We start from the raw sequence: 18278 nt of genomic DNA, 5'->3' as shown, positions 1-18278 counted from the left end.
ATTAAAATGTGTTATATACAACTGTAAAAGTATAAATAATGATATTTTGTTGGTACGAATCGTGAAAGAAAACCCAAGCAACTCTATATTATAAACTATATTATATACCCAAGCAACATATTATAATATCTCGTATCATTATGACAAAGCATAAAAATAATGTTTCACACGCTGCCATCGACGTTACAAAACCTTGTCTAATTATGATAAACGCTCAAAATAATCTTCCGAATTGTCCACAGCACGCCGCCATCAATGTGAAAGACGTCGAATACAATCGGCAGCTCGATCCTCTGCACCATGCTTAAAGCGGTTGATCTGTTATCGAATAACATTTTAAATGTTCATGTGGGTTGCATATCGTCTACCACGCAGTGATTTTTTCACTTTGGAGATGAGGTCAAAATCAAATAATGACAAATCCGGTGAATACGCTAGGTGCTCCAACTCTTCCCATCTCCACCGGGGCAGTAGGTCCCATACACAAGTTACCTTAAGTAACACTGCATTATTGTGCAGTATGATTGCATTATGCAGTAGATCTGGACGCTTCTTCACGGCATGTCGTAGATGTCGCTGCAGGAATTCTTTGTAATACATTGATGTGATTGTGGTGCCATGAGGAACGAAGTGACAAACAAGTAAACAAATACTCTCTTTGCGTTGCCCGGGTTCAATTCCCGGTGGGAGCTTATGTGGTTCGGATTCCACGTTAATCAGTAGGTCTGCGTGTCATATAGCCTGCATACTAAACGGGACGTTAAACTCAGAATCAAACTCAACTTCCTTTGTGTCATATGTCACAATCACCACCAATCGTGTGGGCGAGGGATTCTGCCGAAACTTCTGCCTACGTGGTAATCCTGGATGCCTTCCTCTGAGGACTGCGATTTCAACGTCAGGTTCATACTCAGAATTCATCCATGGCGACGACCTTGGTAAGAAATTGGTAGCCTCCATTATCATAGCTCTGTAGGCGATCAAAACAAACTTAAATCTGCACTTCTGAATTTTCGTGAGGGCATTTGGAACTTATTTCAATGCAATCCATAGATTAAGATCTTGTGTCAAAATTTTATGAATGGTGTATATCTCAATCTCAGTCTCCGTCTCTAATTCACTCCCTCGTTTCTCGTTCTCCGACACGGCACGTGACACATCAGTCAGCACACTCACAGGCCGTCCTGACCGTCCCAGTCGTTGGTTCCTTGCGTCCTCACTGAAAAGCTGCTACCCACCTTGAGACAGTTTTATATGGCAAAGCATGAATCTCTAAGGCTTCTGTCAGTTCTTTGTGAAACTCACTCGCATTTCCCTCCCGGAGAACGGCCATTTTGATTTGCGATCGTTGTTCCTTTTTGCACAACGACTGACACAACTATTTTGCCAGCGCCCAGTGCTCATCCAGTACAGTAGAGACATCTATAGACCAGAGGACAAAGTAGTGGTGTCAGGCCTATTTTCTCAGTCTACATTTTCCATCTACATCTCCATATTGTTAAAAATTACTATGTTGTCATGACGTATTTTGAGGGTTTATCATAATGAAACGAGTTTTTGTAACTGTGAATTGATATAGGTGTATGTCACAGCGTTGCTTGCGTTTTCTTTCATGATTTCTACCTACATCTGCCTTATCTATACTCTTTCATTTGTATTTAACACATTTTAAATACAGCCTTGGATTGTGGAAATATTACTTAGTTGTCACGAATTACTTCCTCTATTATACATATATATTTTATTATTACGTATATTTTAATGTTCATAAGGATGGCAATAAGCTAGCCTGTAATTTCCTTCCATGCTTCATTCCAGTACATGCAAAAGAATGCATGAAAGAATCAGAGCATCTCGCTCCGTCAATCAGCTTCATTACTTTTTTTTTACTTCACAAATTTCTACCAATGATTCAATTGTCAGTTGCCTCCTAGCTTTCTGCTTCGAAAGCTTTTTAAAAGCGGAGCGCAGAGAGCTAAGAGCAGGATATCCTTGTACAAGGGCACCGATCCTGGGGAGGGGCAAAGCTCATGTGGGACCCCTATTGTATTTATGAATATACAATATTTGGCATAAATTGAATGCAATTTGTCTTAAAATCCTCATTTATATACCTTCTGCATCTGAATGGGCCCCCCCAAATTTACAGAGAAATCGGAGCCCTTGTCCTTGTATGACCACAAGGAATTCGCTTCTTAGGTTTTCGACTAAAACATATCAACGGGTTTCAATACGAGCTCCAAAGATAGTCTTTCCACAGGGAAACAATTTACTAAGTGGTGCCTCTTGTTGTTTTTTTTTTTTTTTTTTTTTTTTCACTAGACAGGTACAGCCAGAATGGTGGATGGGCTTGCAGCCAAACCTCACAGATAGCTAATATCCAATGCAGTTAATTAGTCTAACTGAGGATTTGAGTAGCAGTAAGACTTAGCTAGTTAAAATACTAGTATCTTAATGAGAGTATGACACCTTTTAATGAAAGTTTGATTCAAATGAGAATCAGAGATACTTCTTAGAGACGGTTCTAATGACACTGGACCTCAAATGAAAGCATACAAATAGGGACAGCTTCTACTGAGCGTTGAACTATACAAAAGCATGGAATCCTTTTCCGAAATTTTGGTTAGTGATTCTCTTAATGAGGAGAAAGAAATCGAAATGAGGATTTAGTTACCCTTATTTTATTTATGGAAAAAGATATTTGAAATTCTTAGCTACCTAGGGCTTCCATCAAATAATACACTGTATGCTTTCAATACATCTTAACTCTTCGCTCGTTTAGACGCTACGCCGCAAAGTCGTCGAAATAGCAAAAAAACCTGAACAAAATCCTAAAAATGAACTCTATCACTGGAACAAACGTTTATAGTCTTTTAGTAGGGGAATCCTCACTATATCTACAGGGTATCCAATATATAATGCAACCCGGAGTTTGGGATAGTAGAACTTTTGAACCTGAAGTGATACACAAATAATGGTTATACCAAAATAAAGCCTTGTTCATGCATATATTTTTAAACTAGGAAGCAACGATTGAAGTACAATAGGAACCACACAGTGTTGCCAGATGTAACCGAAGTTTTTTCTTTTTTTTTCTTTTTCTTTTTTTTTTTTTTTTTTGCAAAACGTATAAATTGAAAAATGAAATGAAATCTTTAAGTTTTACGTCCCACGGTTATGCCAGTTAGGCTAAAGGAGACGGTGATGATGAGAGATGAGTGAAATGGTGGAATGAAGAAAGTGGGAGGAAACGGGAGAACCCCGAGAAAACCCACGAGCACGGTGTTTGTCCACCACAAAGTCCACACGGCGCGAGCTGGGATCGAACCAGGGACCCCAAGCACCGGAGGTGAACGCTCTACCACTGAGCCACCGCGCCCCCCAACGTATAAATTGACTCATAACTCATACGTATGGCTGTTCTGTCGTTAATTTTCAGTTTGTTTAGTTGGAGTAGCTTGGAAACTACGGAGCAGAAAAAAATAATTTTTCATTTCCACCGATAACTAATCGGATGAAGCCTCTGTAAGGGGGAACTAGAGAAATGGTAGTTTTCATAAATTAACACTCTGAATTTTTAACCCTGCTGATGTTTCAGTGCATCAAAAGGTGTGTTAAGTATCTGTCTACATTATGCAATTCCTGAAAATAATGAGAAACTAACTTTGAAATTATCATGATAAATTTTTTACTTACATGCACCCAGCAACTCTGCTATTCATTTATATGGGACTATTTAAAGCAAGAGGTATATAAGAACAATTCTCGAGCTATTCAAGACCTGGAAACAAACATTCGCAGTGCCATTGAGAACATTAACACTTCTAATCTTCGTAAAGTTGCTGCCAACCTGATGAAACGGGTGAACCAGTGTTTGAATCAAAACAGAGGACACTTTCTGATAGTAGCAGTGTTGCCGGGTGCATGTAAGTAAACGATTTATCATGATAATTTCAAAGTTTGTTTTTCATTGTTTTCAGGAATTGCATAATGTAGACAGATACTTAACACACCTTTTGATGCACTGAAACATCAGCAAAGTTGCCAATTCAGAGTGTTAATTTATGAAAACTATGATTTCCCTAGTTCCCCCTTACAGAGGCCTCATCCGATTAGTTATCGGTGCAAATGAAAAATTCTTTCTTCTGCTCCATAGTTTCCAAGCCCACTAAACAAACTGAAAATTAACGACAGAACATCCATACGTATGAGTTATGAATGAATTTACATGTTTTGCAAAATATTGATTTACACTTTCGGTTACATCTGGCAACACTGTGTGGTTCGTAATGTACTTCAATCGTTGCTTGCTAGTTTAAAAATGTATGCATGAACAAGGCTTCATTTTGGTATAACCATTATTCGTGTATCACTTCAGGTTCAAAAGTTCTACTATCCCAAACTCCGGGTTGCATTGTATATTGGACTCCCTGTAGAACAGATTTGTTTTTCATTTTGGCATCAATCGAAGAAACACCTGTCGAAAGTGGATAATTGGCCGTCCTTGTAAAAATGCTTTTCGTGTGTGGCAGTATGACGTAACTGTTGCTCTTAAGTATGTTGATAGTTATGAGATGTTAGATATTGGTATTGTTGATCAGAACAACAGCAATTATTTAAGACCAATGGCATGCCTCTGAGGCACTTCTTGTGCGCAGTGGAGGCATTTTTACAACACTACTCAAAGTTAATGCTTTGTTTGTAGACTTTTAAAATATTCCTAGCAAGTCCAAGGTTTCATTTTCATTTCAATATTTTCTGTGGTCTCTCAATTAATGATTTTTGTTAGAATTAGCTGCTACTACCTGCTACCTGGCAAACGAAGCGAGCTTCAATGAGTCTGGGGGCTCGCTCAGTGCTCACAGACTGATTGCTAGCCCCGTGGTGTCGTGTCATCTTGCTACCTAGACAAGTCTTCGCGCACATGGTAAATCGCTACAAGATTTACTATATCCGTAGCTCCTTTCCCAATTGAGATGCTAAGTGAGGAAGCTCAGAAGTCTTGAAACAGACTTCACCAAGTATCGCGAGAAATGGTGCCGGGAAAACTCTAGGAAAGATACAAATCTAGACTTGCTACACATTTTTTGTTATCGTCTGACCCAATAATTTCATCGCTCAGACTCAAGATGCCCCAAATTAAAACAATAAGCCGAGTGAAGAGTTACAACTTTTAAATACTCATCGCCAATTTCATGTTTGGGCACCAGAGACTTTTGAAAGCGATTAATTTCAAAATCGAATTTTGTGATTTTTATTGCACTTGATTGAACAACTTCCACTGTTTTGTTTTCAAATATGCGTGTTGCGAGATAGTTTCGTTTCTGTAAAGATTTCTTGCACGGACTGACTTTTGGTTAACTTCATTGTTCACATGTTGGAACCGAGACGAAGTCTTTGTTGGTATTATAGAGAAGACACAATTTTTCCCTTAGTATCATTAGCTTTCTTATGACCAAATGGCAGCATGTTTTGTCTTCTGAGTCAGATCTAGATTTTGCTTTGAACGCACATCTTGATAGTTGTATTGTTGTTTCTTCAAAATTCTGCTTTTCAACAATCTCTCCGTGCTTCATATCTGAGGGCATAATCAAAGTTTTCTTTTTGTTATTCTACTCTTAATATTGTTTATAACTTTTGTTTTTTTGTTTTTTATCTTCTCCATGTCCTCTATTGTCCCTGCTTCAATTATACGTGCTGCTATAATGGTTTAAATTGGAGATATCCTTATTTTTTCTTTAGCAGGGTTCACTGCCTTCGTAAAATGTTCCTGAACATCCTTTACAGTTTCTCTTTTAATTTGGTTCTAGAAATAAAACAGGTTTTAGTTTCTGTGCTGACATTTATATTACTTTTGTTATCTCTGCTTGACTGATCCAGCTTTTGCCGCAGAAGATGTAATTCCTGGAAAAGGTGTAATGGAGAAGGTTTGTATGTTCTCTGTTCTTTCGAAATTCTATAGCTCTTCTTTATAGCTGTATGAGGTCATATTTTACCTTTTGGTACTCACCTTTGAGTTTATTTTCTTCTTCTATATATTACATTTTCCCTACAAATCTTCACTGTTTAACCAGCCAGTCAGTTTGTCATTTTGCCCCTGTTATGTTCTTTCCGAATCCTATCTTGATAGGTGTTATTATTCTATCTACAAACTTTACAGCTTCTTTATAAGTATTCTCAAGAGTTTGAGTGTCTTCATACTCTTCATCTTTGGTTGATTATTCCTCTTGTTGTAGGGAATTAGAAAGATATGTGGCGGAAAGCGCGAAAGAATTTTGAACATGCTTCAGAAAGAAAGAAGTTAGTGTTTGTTAGTAATGTAATGTACTGAATTGAATATCGAATAGTTGTTGATGTGGATACCATAGTATTGAAGTTTAAAGCCCAATTGAAGAGTTGTTAATTATATTAATTGTGTACTGGACGTAGTAAGAGGGCTAGAGATTAATGTGTGTAAATGGTGGCATTTAGTGGTAGATTATTACGGTATATGTGGTCATATGAGGTAATGATAATAAAGATAGGTGTGAAACGGAAACTATTCTAGTTGGACTTATTTGTTTACGGATTAAGAGTGAGTCAAGTTGGTGTTGTTCTATGAACCGTAATACCGCCCAATTAATGAATTGAACCCACGTAGAGTACAGTAAAGGTTCTGTATTCGTCAACACGGAATTTAGTTATAATAACAATTACTTACAATTGGCGACGAGCTGGTTTTTGCATAGAAGATGGCGGAGTCTAAACATATACAATTTTTTTAACCTTTGAATCCAGAAGAGACAGATGTTGAAACATACATCGAAAGATTTGAACAGTATTGTCTTGCTAATGATGTACCAGAAGCCAAGAAAGTGTGTATTATTATATCCGTTATGGGAAATGCAGTTTATAAAACATTAAAAGAACTAGCAGCACCCAAACGAGTACCGGAGCTTGATTTTCAGCAAATAAAGGATCTATTGATGAAACAGTATCACACGGCAACTAATTACATAGTTGAAAGATACAAATTTCATTCTATGAAGCAAGAAATAGGCCAAACTGCACAGGATTACATTTTCAATTTAAAAAAGCAGTCCAACCGCTGCAATTTTGGCGTATTTCGAGAAGATGCTATGAGAGATCAGATAGTCTCCGGTGTTCTTAGTGAATCTGCGCGAAAGAAGCTGTTGTCTACAACTGACTTGACCATGTCTATGGCTATTGATATAATCAACCAATTCGAGTTATTGGAGAAAGAAGCTTCTGTATTTTACACACAAGAAAATCGGTTAGATCACCTGCATAACAACGGAACATCGTATAATAGTTATAAAAGGAATCATGGATGGCAGTTTCCTACATGTAAATCGTGTGGACGATGTCATAAGTGGCATCAGTGTCCAGCCAAAGGAGTAAAGTGCCGGAATTGTGGGCGATTTAACCATTTTGCTGTATGTTGTGATAATAAATTCCCATCCCACACTGACGTTGCAAAACGAGTAGATGAATTCCCACAAATTGATCACATTTCACAGAACGAACAACAAGCATCAACATCCAAGGATTATGAGCATGCTTTAGATAATTTGTTTACTCTCTCTGGGCGTGATGATTATGTATTGAACCCAGTAGAAGAATTTCATCTAAATGGCTTCACAATAGAAACGGGACAAAAAGAAGAGCCAGTGCTTTTTTCAGATCCGATTAACGAACACACAGTTAATCAGACAAATAAAGAAGATAACAGGGAGCAATTGGATGTATTAAACTGTAATGGAGTAAATTTAACCTTTACAACAGAGACGGAACTGCAATATTCTGTGATATCAATTTTAACATATGCACAATTACTTAATACAATAAAATTACAATCAATTCCAGTGGAAACGGTGCAATGGGGTAAACGTAATCTTACCTTATTTGCAAAATTAGAGACACCAGTGATAGCAGATGGAATCAACTACCATGGTGAATTCAAAGTATGCCAAGAATTTTTGGATCACAGTATTATAGGATGTGACTGGTTGTATACTTTCAATAATGGGAAGTCCATGGGAAATCAAAGTACTTCATGTGATCTTACTGTTTCGACAGAAGACAGCTTTCGTTCTGCTTCACGAAAATGAATGAAGAGTTCCAAACAAAGTAGACAATTGATTCCAGTAGTACAGGAGGAAGGAAAGAAGAAATGTAAATGGAGAAATAACAAGAAGACTACTAACCAAGTTGTTGTAAAGGGGGAACGGATGAGAAATGACTTACTTTTGGAATACAGGAGAGAACACTTTTCTTTAGAGGATGAAGGAGATTTAGTTACGGTAACGAAAGATTAATTATTGAGATTGAACACTAATAAATAGCATGACCTAGGAAATGGAGATTTGGTTGGTATTTGAATAGACACAAGCAAAAGATAACAAGTAAGGATGGTAAAGGATAGCTACTTTCGGAAACACACTAAAAGACTACAAGAAGGTGTAGAAACATTATTGGGAATTAAGTGCTGATTATAACAAAAAGAAGAAGAAGGGGGAATGTTGTAGGGAATTAGAAAGATATATGGCGGAAAGCGCGAAAGAATTTTGAACATGCTTCAGAAAGAAAGAAGTTAGTGTTTGTTAGTAATGTAATGTACTGAATTGAATATCGAATAGTTGTTGATGTGGATACCATAGTATTGAAGTTTAAAGCCCAATTGAAGAGTTGTTAATTATATTAATTGTGTACTGGACGTAGTAAGAGGGCTAGAGATTAATGTGTGTAAATGGTGGCATTTAGTGGTAGATTATTACGGTATATGTGGTCATATGAGGTAATGATAATAAAGATAGGTGTGAAACGGAAACTATTCTAGTTGGACTTATTTGTTTACGGATTAAGAGTGAGTCAAGTTGGTGTTGTTCTATGAACCGTAATACCGCCCAATTAACAAATTGAGCCCACGTAGAGTACAGTAAAGGTTCTGTATTCGTCAACACGGAATTTAGTTATAATAACAATTACTTACACTTGTCTGTTATTCTTCTTTTCCTTCCTTCCTGGTATGGTCTTGGAGGTTAATTCGGTGGTATCCGTTTTAATGTTTCCCTGGAAATATTAATACTCAGTGGCGTATTTAGGGGGCTTCCGGGCTTAAGCCCCCCATAATCTTACTTACTATAGTAAAATATATGAAATATCTTGTAGAATTTTCACATTTTCAGGCAAAGCCTCCCCCCGAAAGTTAGGAAAGCCGCCCCGAAACAAAATCGTAAATACGCCACTGGCGATACTAAAAGACATATTTGTTTTGAGGGACTAACCCTCTTTCACTAAAGCTGTACATCGTAAAGAACCTTATTTTTTAGTGAAAATTTATTTGTTTTATTGTTAATGTTTGATTAAATATTTTTCTCTAAGATATCATCCTCCTTGTAGTGGATATCACTGAAAGGTATGTCATATAAACATGCCTTAACGATTAGTCCACCCAGACAACTCGGACGTTTTGTGGGTTGCCTATGTATCTGTAGTACTTGATTGAACCCTGTTTAGAGTACGTTTGTTTTATCTTGGCACACTGTCGCCAGTGCACTTAATTGGCTTTTAAAGTATTTTCATCTAGCACTCGCGTAAACGTTCTAACACGTTCGCTGTGGCAGTGTAAAACCGAGTTTGGATTTAAGTGCTATACGAGTCACCGCATGTCTCGTTGGAGGTTTGTCCATGGATGTTAGTAATGTTAAAAATTTGTGCAAACGAAAATACCAGAAACGCACAGAGGTAATATAATGCATACAATGGTACCGCACAGAAATGAAATATCGCACGAACCACCGATGACTCGTAACGCAGCGAACGTGCTAATTCAATGGATGTCTTATTGGCTTCGTCGTGTAGGTGACGTTAGTTGTCAGCCAGCCCATCAAATGAGGTCACTGTTATGTGGCAGGCATTAGAAGTGCTTAGTTGCCACACACGAACAAGTGTTTTACAGTGATTTGTGTGTGATGTGACGTTTTGCTGTGTTTCCTAGCGTATTGTAACTTGCAGTTTAACCGTGGCGTGGCAAGAACGCATTGTAGATAGATCCATTCTCTAGGCTGGAAGCATGCCAAGAAAGAACAAACGTACTCTAATGTATGTTAATATATTCTCGTTATGCTTATTTATGATAAACAGTAATATACTCTTGCCCAGCTCGATTGTCTTTTTTCGTTTCAAGGTTACTTACTAAACCGGAAATAGAAAAGTCACTTCAGTGTTTGTTTTCATACAGAAGATACACACCTACATTTATACGTCACAAACTTTTGATTTGCAGTTTTCATCCTTACGTGCAAGTTTACTTAGCTATTAAGACAAACACACAGGCCTACCACACTTGTTACATATACAAAAATAATATTTTGTAATTTTCCTTACCACTCGATAAATTTTATTCAAGTTTAGTGCGATTTTCACTGTTCTTCTCAGCAAGTTTGTTAGTTTTACAGGTACGCGATGTACGAATTCTGCTCTATCACACATGCTATCGGCATTTTTTTCTCTTTGCAACTAATGTACGCGTCTACTTCGTATACATGCGTTTCTCAAATAATACAGATGGGTCAAAAGTCTTTCGACTCCTGTTTATTTTGAAACCTGATAGTTAAATGTGAAATCTGTTAATGAAAGATGATAATATGGGGGGACGGCAACTTGTAGAGTACACAGCGACCATATTCCTTTTAAATGCAAGTTCGAAACTTCAAACTGGAAGTAGAGTATGTTGCACATCAACTGACACAGGCGTGAGTTCAGAAATTCAAAAGTTTAATTCTTTCTTTATAAGAAACCCCGTAATATAAGGCTACTATGGGACGCATTTGAACACGAGTGTAACCACATTTCATCACATGTGTGTGGAGTCGAATTGGATACGGCAACCAGAGCCCTGCACGGGCCGGGCTCCGCGCCCGTTTGGCCCGGCGGATTACCCGGTCCGGCCCGTTTCAAATAATATCAAACTGGACCGGGCCGAGCCGAGTCGGCCCGGACACTCTGAAAGACTAATGTTGTCAGACTATATTAATCGTAATGTGTTTGGGAAACTGACTCTTTATTCAAGACTGCGAAGTACTGTAATACTACTACTATTACTACTTCTACTACTACTTCTTCTACTATTACTACTACGACCACTGCTAATATTACTACAACTGCTACGACTTAGCGTCAGAGTTGACAGGTCTGGTGGTACAGAATTTACCTTCTAAGTATAGAAAAACGGAGAAATGCTAGTTATTATTTCCGGTCTGCGTAGAATGTGAACCGATGCTTGATCTACGAGGGATAACGGTGACTCAGTAGGTAAAGCACTCACATCTGGTGCTAGAGGTCGTGCTCGTGCTATGTGAGCTTTGTGGTGGACAAACACCGTGTTTTCGGGGGTTTTCGAGGGTGGTCCCGTTTCCTCCCACTGTCTTCATTCCACCAATTCACCCCATCATCATCCATACGGTCTGAGCCATAGTTACCTAAAGAACGTATGATTAAGTCAAGTACTTGACCTACTAAGTAAATTTGGTACGCTACCAGTAGACCACAAAGGCCGAAATCGTGAACTGGCGTGCTCATAAGATCAGTGTAATTTGTAGTAATGTTCAATTAGCAAGGCAAATACCAAATGGTCTTACATGTTCCTGTATTGTTTATAGTATTATATAAACACTATGTACTAGTGCAATGTATTGTATTAGTCAATTCGGTGGATGTTTCTTTCTTAAGGAAACCAATCCGATGTTGCCTTTCGGTATCTTTGTTTCCTTCTACATTCCGCAGAACTTGTAGAAGCCACCTTCCATTTGTATTGTATCACATTTCGAGAATGACAAGGAAAAACAGTCATTAGCCTAAATACTACTCGCAAAAATATTACCCTACTTACATACAAATATGCCTTTCAAACCAGATCGGGCAAAAACGCGCAACAATCGGTTCTTCTCTCTAATAGATAACTTCCTCTACTATCACATCCAGCTCAAAATAGAGCTGGACTCGGCTGGACTCAAAATGAAATCTACATGAAATTCAATATCAAGTATACCAATTTTGGTTTTCCATCTAATTTTATTTATTCACATGTTGACTGGTACATGCAAGTATATTAGAGTTCTATGTATGTGTCGTGAACGATGAATGTGTAACAATGTTCTGCACAATTATTATTGACGCCTAACAACGTAACATTATTTTGTTTTCACATTATGAACTTTGCGTCTGCTACAGGTGTGGATGCGTGGCCTTCTTCCACCGACTTCAATCTTTCACATTGGTACTAACTGTAGGGCCAACCCTTAGGAATTCACGAAAATTTACCTATTTCTGAAAACCTTATATCTTTCCTTATTAAATGTGTAAGGTCTTTCATATTTGTGATAATTTCGAATTTTGAGGTTTTGGCCAGGTTTGAAGGTAGTCTGGACCACTGTGCAAGGGTATGTTTCCTATTAAGTTATGAAATAAAAGTATGTCCAAAGGTTTTTGACTCACGTTGTATTTTTACAGTCACTGACCAGCTAGTACTATAACAGAATTACACAAAATTTAAATATGGAAGGCAGGTTCATCCGCCAGCGAAACTTATATCCTAGATAAGGAAGAAATATGCACGATGCTGATCGTAGGAATAAATCAGTACGGAATATGCCCTTCTTTTCTTTAGAGTCTTCCAACAGATTTGCACGAATGACATCAAAGAGCAAGAGCAAGATACTGGAAACAATGCCATCAAGCAATTATTGACGCAAAGCTTCTCACTCCTCTTTGACGGTCACAGAAAGAGTTTTTGGTGGGAATCTTCTCTCTGCGACACTTTTTCCAATGCATCCCACGCATATTCTATCGAATCGAAATCTGAAGATTACGTACATAAGCTCTTTGTGATGAACACCCGTTTTGAAGGTGCCTCGCCATAACCGCTGTCCCATGTGAACGAATATTATCATACCTAGAAATGAAGTTCGAACCCGACTACAGCTCCAGAGAAAAAGCGAATGTGACAAGGATGCACTTGCCAGACTCTCATTTTAATAGCTGCAACTTGCTACGCCCATTCATCATCATGCCTACCCAGCCATAATGCCGCCAAACGTATTGTTAATTCTCACGGTTATGCAGAGTACCAGGTTAAGGCCAAATATACGTACCAATGTTGCCACAGTCCTGGCTCTGGAGTGGGCTGAAAAATAGTACCAAATTGAAACAAAAAGGGCTGAATTCATTATTTTATACCAGTGTAATACATGGATCTATAACATGAAACTAAAATAGAGTAAGTTCTAAAACATCCCCCCCGCCCGTCTTCTGAGTCCAAATCAAGAAAGTGCTCTTTTAAAAATTACTTTTTAAAAACATCCAAATAGGAGGAACCCGAACAACCGTGGAAGTGGATGAAACTTTTCTCGCACGAAGGGAGTATAACAGAGGCCGCAAATTAAAATGGAAAACGGTTATCATCATCGGTATGTATTGTAAGGAAACCAAACGCCCCTCTATTTCAAACTGGCCAATAAACCAAAACACTATTATGGCCATATACGAGTGTGACAAAATATATAAAACGAGGAGCAATCTGAGTTCAATATGTAAACAAAACGTTACAATAAAATATTAAAATTTAAATTATTGCATTTTATTCTCGCTTATTTCACGACCGAAGGAGGATGATAACTGTACGAAGAATATTGTGCTGCTTTTTGTTTTCAAGATTTCAAGCTAAAATTTCCACCACACTGCTTCTTCGTCGTCTCCTTCATGTGCGGCGCGGATACGCGTAATTTGTATCTTGACATAGTTCGAATTACGAATTATCAACACAAAGTTCGTAGCGTTATGCAGTATAATGCCACAGAGTGAATGTTCAACAGCGTTTCCTGAGAGTCCAACACAGAGTATGAGTAACGTGAGATGTAAGAAAAGCCTTACTGACACTTTTAAAAGTATTTATTAAATGGGGCTGAATTGGGTAGAATTGTACCAACTTTTTCACAAAAGGGGCTGGAAATTGTACCAACGGCCCGATCAATGACGAAAAGGTCTGAATTCGGTACAATTGTACCAAGTGTGGCAACACTGATACGTACACTAGATGCTACACTAAATCTGTATTCATTTGTAAACATCAACCTATTCCATTCCTCATTCGACGAGATAATGTGGTCACGGTAACATCACAGCAAGAGGGGGCTTTACATATAGCGCACCGGGCAACAAGCCGGGTCACCACGCATGGAAAGACTCCGCGCTTCAGAATAGTACTCTTCACTTAGTAACATTTATGGATAAATTGCGAAGAGTCAAACCAATTACATTTATAGAAGTAGCCCATCTGCAGAACACCAATACATGCACCATAAATAAAAATATTCCCATTATTTGCGACATAAAACCATGCAGTGTATTTGTGAGTACCGTTGTTCTTCAATTTATCGTATAGTATAGATGTATAGGATCGTAAACTTCAAATATTATTTACTAATAAACCTTGAGGAAGCGGTCTCCTTCTGCAATAATATAGCACTTCGGAACTAAAACAGAAAGTTTATTTTCCAATATTAGTTAAGGTTACTTTGATGTATGAAAAAAATTCGTTCGAAGGAATGAAAGTTTCTTGGAAATTATTTTATCGTAATCTATTAAAATCCGTTCAGTAACTTGCAACAAAGAGAAAGAATAGTTTCTTTAAACGATTTGCTAACGAACATTTTCGAAGCAATCCTCCCCGTTTCTAGATGTAATGGCTATACATATATACGGTAGCCTTCTCTACGAATTTTGGAAAAATGTCAAATAAACCTCTGAATGCTGGGAAACACAATTCGTGCGCAAAGTGTAAAGTTCTAAAGTAACGTTAACTGTTTAGTCTGTGAAAGTGCAGCGAAGGTATTTATAGAAGTAGTATTGTGGAATCGGTTACCCATTGCTGTTTAGTCAAGTGTCTTAGTTAAAGAAATACATAATAACAACCTAAGAGTGAGGCAGTACTCCATCGTTTTGCTATGTGAATTGAACATTTTGTAACGAGCGTTGTTTTCAAGTTCTGGAATTATAACTATCTACAACATCTAAAGGTACGTGTCACTGGTACAAATACCTTCAAAATCGAATGATCCTATGACACGACCTCTACAAATACTATCCTAAACAGTGTCATCAGGGACGTTTAACTTTTCTGTCATAATTTCGTATGGATTGGTATTACTCCAATAAGCTCAATTGTGTGCGATTACGCAATAGTTGATTTTGAATGAGGCCTAATATGTTAAAAAAATGTATTCAGAAGTCTCTGTCAGCTTCGTTCCGAATAAGAAATCACTCACGGAACTCAACATGCGGGTCCAGATCACACTTGTGCAACGAGTGCAAAAGCTTGGCCGGTAAGGTTCCATGTTCAAATCCTATAATATGGTCCTTAAAGAGGTATGTGCCTCCACAGGTCACGTGCGCGCCTTCTGATAGACTTCTTCAGGCTAGATACACAACTCAGTGCAAGTTTAGTGTTTCCTTCATTTCGTACACTTCACGGTAGATCATCCACAGAACTTGCAGCCAGTACCAGTTTTAGTACAAAAAAAAATCCCTTCTTTTTTCTTTCTTTACTTGTTTCCGGAAAAGCTACTTTGTGTCAACCCATTATATATATATATATATATATATATATATATAGGGGTTAGGCAAAAAATCTAAAACGTTTGCAAAAGTGTGAAAAATTATACCTAGTATGGTCTGGGGCCTCCTTTTGAGTCCAAAACAGCTTGGATCCGACGTGGAATGGACGTATACAGCTCCTGAATCGTGGTGTGTGGAATTTTGTACCATTGTTATTCCAAAACATGCTCCAGTTCCTTAAGGGGTGCTGGTGGAGGGTAATGAGACCGAACACGCCTTTCTAACTCATACCACAATGGCTCAATGATGTTCAGATCTGGTGGTTGTGGGACCCAGGGGAGGTGTGATAGCTCCTGGTCATGCTCCTCAAACCATGATTTCACCGTTTTTGCAGCGTGACAGCGTGCCAAATCATCTTGGTAGATGCCATCACCATCAGGGAACAATATTTGGGACATGGGTAGAACCTGGTCCCCGAAAATGGCCTCATACGCCTTAGCATTCATCATTCCATGCAGGGCTATGATGGAACATGCAGAAAACAACGATATCACTGCCCATACTGTAAAAGAACTACCCCCATGCTTTACAGTTGGGAGCAGACAGTCTGTATCATAGGCCTCCGACGGTGTTCTACATACGTAAGCACGACCGGTTGTTGGAAACAAGGTGAAGGTCGATTCATCGGACCACATTACGTGTTTCCACTGCTTATGAGTCCACACCTTGTGGTCCTCGCACCACTGGATACGCCTCTTCGCATTTACTGCTGTGACCAGGGGTTTGGCGATAGCGGCCCTGCCATGAATTTTCATTTTATGAAGTTTCCGTCGTACTGTTTTTGATGAAACCGGGTTCTGTAGGTCGGGATTGAGTTCAGACGTAATTTTCATTGCAGTGGTCTTCTTTTTAACTGCTACAATCCGTTTTAATGCCCTCCGGTCCCTATCTGACAGGATTGTCTTTCGACCACTGTTGTGCTTTGAGACATCGTTTGCCCATGAATTGTGTATGCCCTCGTGACATTGGATACAGTACCTTTCGATACCCTCACAATGTTCGCCACTGTTGTCACTGAAGCTCCAACCGGACGGGCACCAACAATCATGCCTCTTTGGAAGTCTGTCAGATCGCCCATTTTACCGCACCACTTACACACCACGACACTTACAGGTGAACTGGTTACTGCTGACGGAAGAGGAAGGTCCACATGTTACATTGAAAACAAAAAACGATCGGCAACCACAACACGTGTTGTGCATTGGAGGGCCAAACTTATGAAGTGTTTTAGATTTTTGCTATCCCCTGTATATATATATATATATATATATATATAGATAGATAGATAGATAGATAGATAGATAGATTGATTGATATAGATAGATATGCGAACTTGGAAATAGGGTCATTTGCCCAAGTGTCTATTTCCTCAAGTCTCTAAAACCGGAGGCATTTCCTACAGTAGTTATCTTTTTTCTTAATCTGATGATCATCAACCGAAACAGAAGGGACACCTGCTGTATTCTTAGCAAATATCAGAAAGGGAATGCGTGGTATTACGCTGCAGGCTATTATGAAATATCTCCGATAGACAGGGTTGTAGAGTGTCAGATAAAATACTAAGCATAGTTGTTTCGGTGTTTAGAAACGGGGTTATGAGTGAAATAACAACATAGTTTTCCCACTGACATACAGGTTTACTAATATACAGTACATTACGAACCTATTCATAATTCAATTTGGCCCAAAATGGCACATAATCCGTTTTAACAATAACTGATTCAATTCTGCAATGCAGCATTAAATTAGCCACGAATCATATCTGAACATTGGAATAATAAATAATATGCATAATTGTTACGTACGTTAAGTATTATTTGTATTATATTTCAATTTAGATTTATTAATTGTAACTAAAATTCTTTCTTGTAACTTCCGTAAGGTTCATACTTGAGCTCCGTGCTCGCATGTCACTAGCGTCCAACCTAGATAAACAAAAATGTGCAGGTTAACAATAACAAAGGAATTTAGTATCATTTTTGAAATAATTAAGCTAATTTCAAATACAGAGGTTGTTCAGTCTACATTTGGCCAAATTCGACTGACCTAAAAATTTAGAAGAATCCATGGCGCCAAGTCCGTAAGTGCTCGATGTGTTTCCCTTGGTTCCTAACAATAGCCCGACAGCGTAATTTCCACTCTAATAGGCTTCTCTGAAGAACTGGGAGGGGAATCTTGTCCCATTCCCTTTACACAGCTTTCCAAAGTCCTTCCACAGTTCTCACACGCCGTTTTCCCAAAGCCCGCTTTAGCAACCCAAATCCATAATAGTCCATAGGACTTGCATCTGGAGATTTTACAGGTACCTCATTGAAAAGTATCACCTGTATACCACTTGCTTCCTCCATCTTCCTGTAGAATGCGAGGGGCGATCGTGAGGTATGTGATGAGGCCTTGTCCATGCGAATGCGCACCAGATTGGTATCATTTCCGTACATTGTTGAATCTAATGCTCGTAGTTCGGCCGCATGATCTGCTCCTGAAAATACTGCGAATTTATTTTGCAGTTCTTCGCCACCCTGCGAATCTTCAGTTACCTCGGTAACAGTAGCCAGTAACGACCATGAACCCTTTTGGGAAGGATTGTTTACAAACACGGACCC

At 38.5% G+C, this 18278-nt stretch overlaps 1 protein-coding gene across 9 annotated transcripts in view; it reads right to left on the bottom strand.

Annotated features, from left to right (window-relative positions):
- Nucleotides 1-18278, bottom strand: part of LOC145686344 (uncharacterized) — a 584205-nt gene that overhangs the window by 11878 nt on the left and 554049 nt on the right. Inside the window, exon 12 of one of the 9 annotated variants that reach the window (XM_081759583.1) lies at nt 17447-17600. The exons of the other annotated variants lie outside the window; for them this stretch is intronic. Within the exon in view, the coding sequence (XP_081615709.1) occupies nt 17589-17600 (12 nt within the window). The 3' untranslated portion in view covers nt 17447-17588. Of the gene's footprint in view, nt 1-17446; nt 17601-18278 lie in introns of those variants that run through there. 9 annotated transcript variants of the gene reach the window in all.

This window comes from Thermobia domestica, chromosome 5 (genome assembly GCF_964235325.1).
Source record: "Thermobia domestica chromosome 5, izTheDome1.hap1.1, whole genome shotgun sequence".
In the NCBI taxonomy this organism is placed as follows: domain Eukaryota; kingdom Metazoa; phylum Arthropoda; class Insecta; order Zygentoma; family Lepismatidae; genus Thermobia; species Thermobia domestica.
The sequence above is the reverse complement of the archived record's forward strand: the minus strand, read 5'-3'. Positions and strand labels throughout refer to the sequence as shown.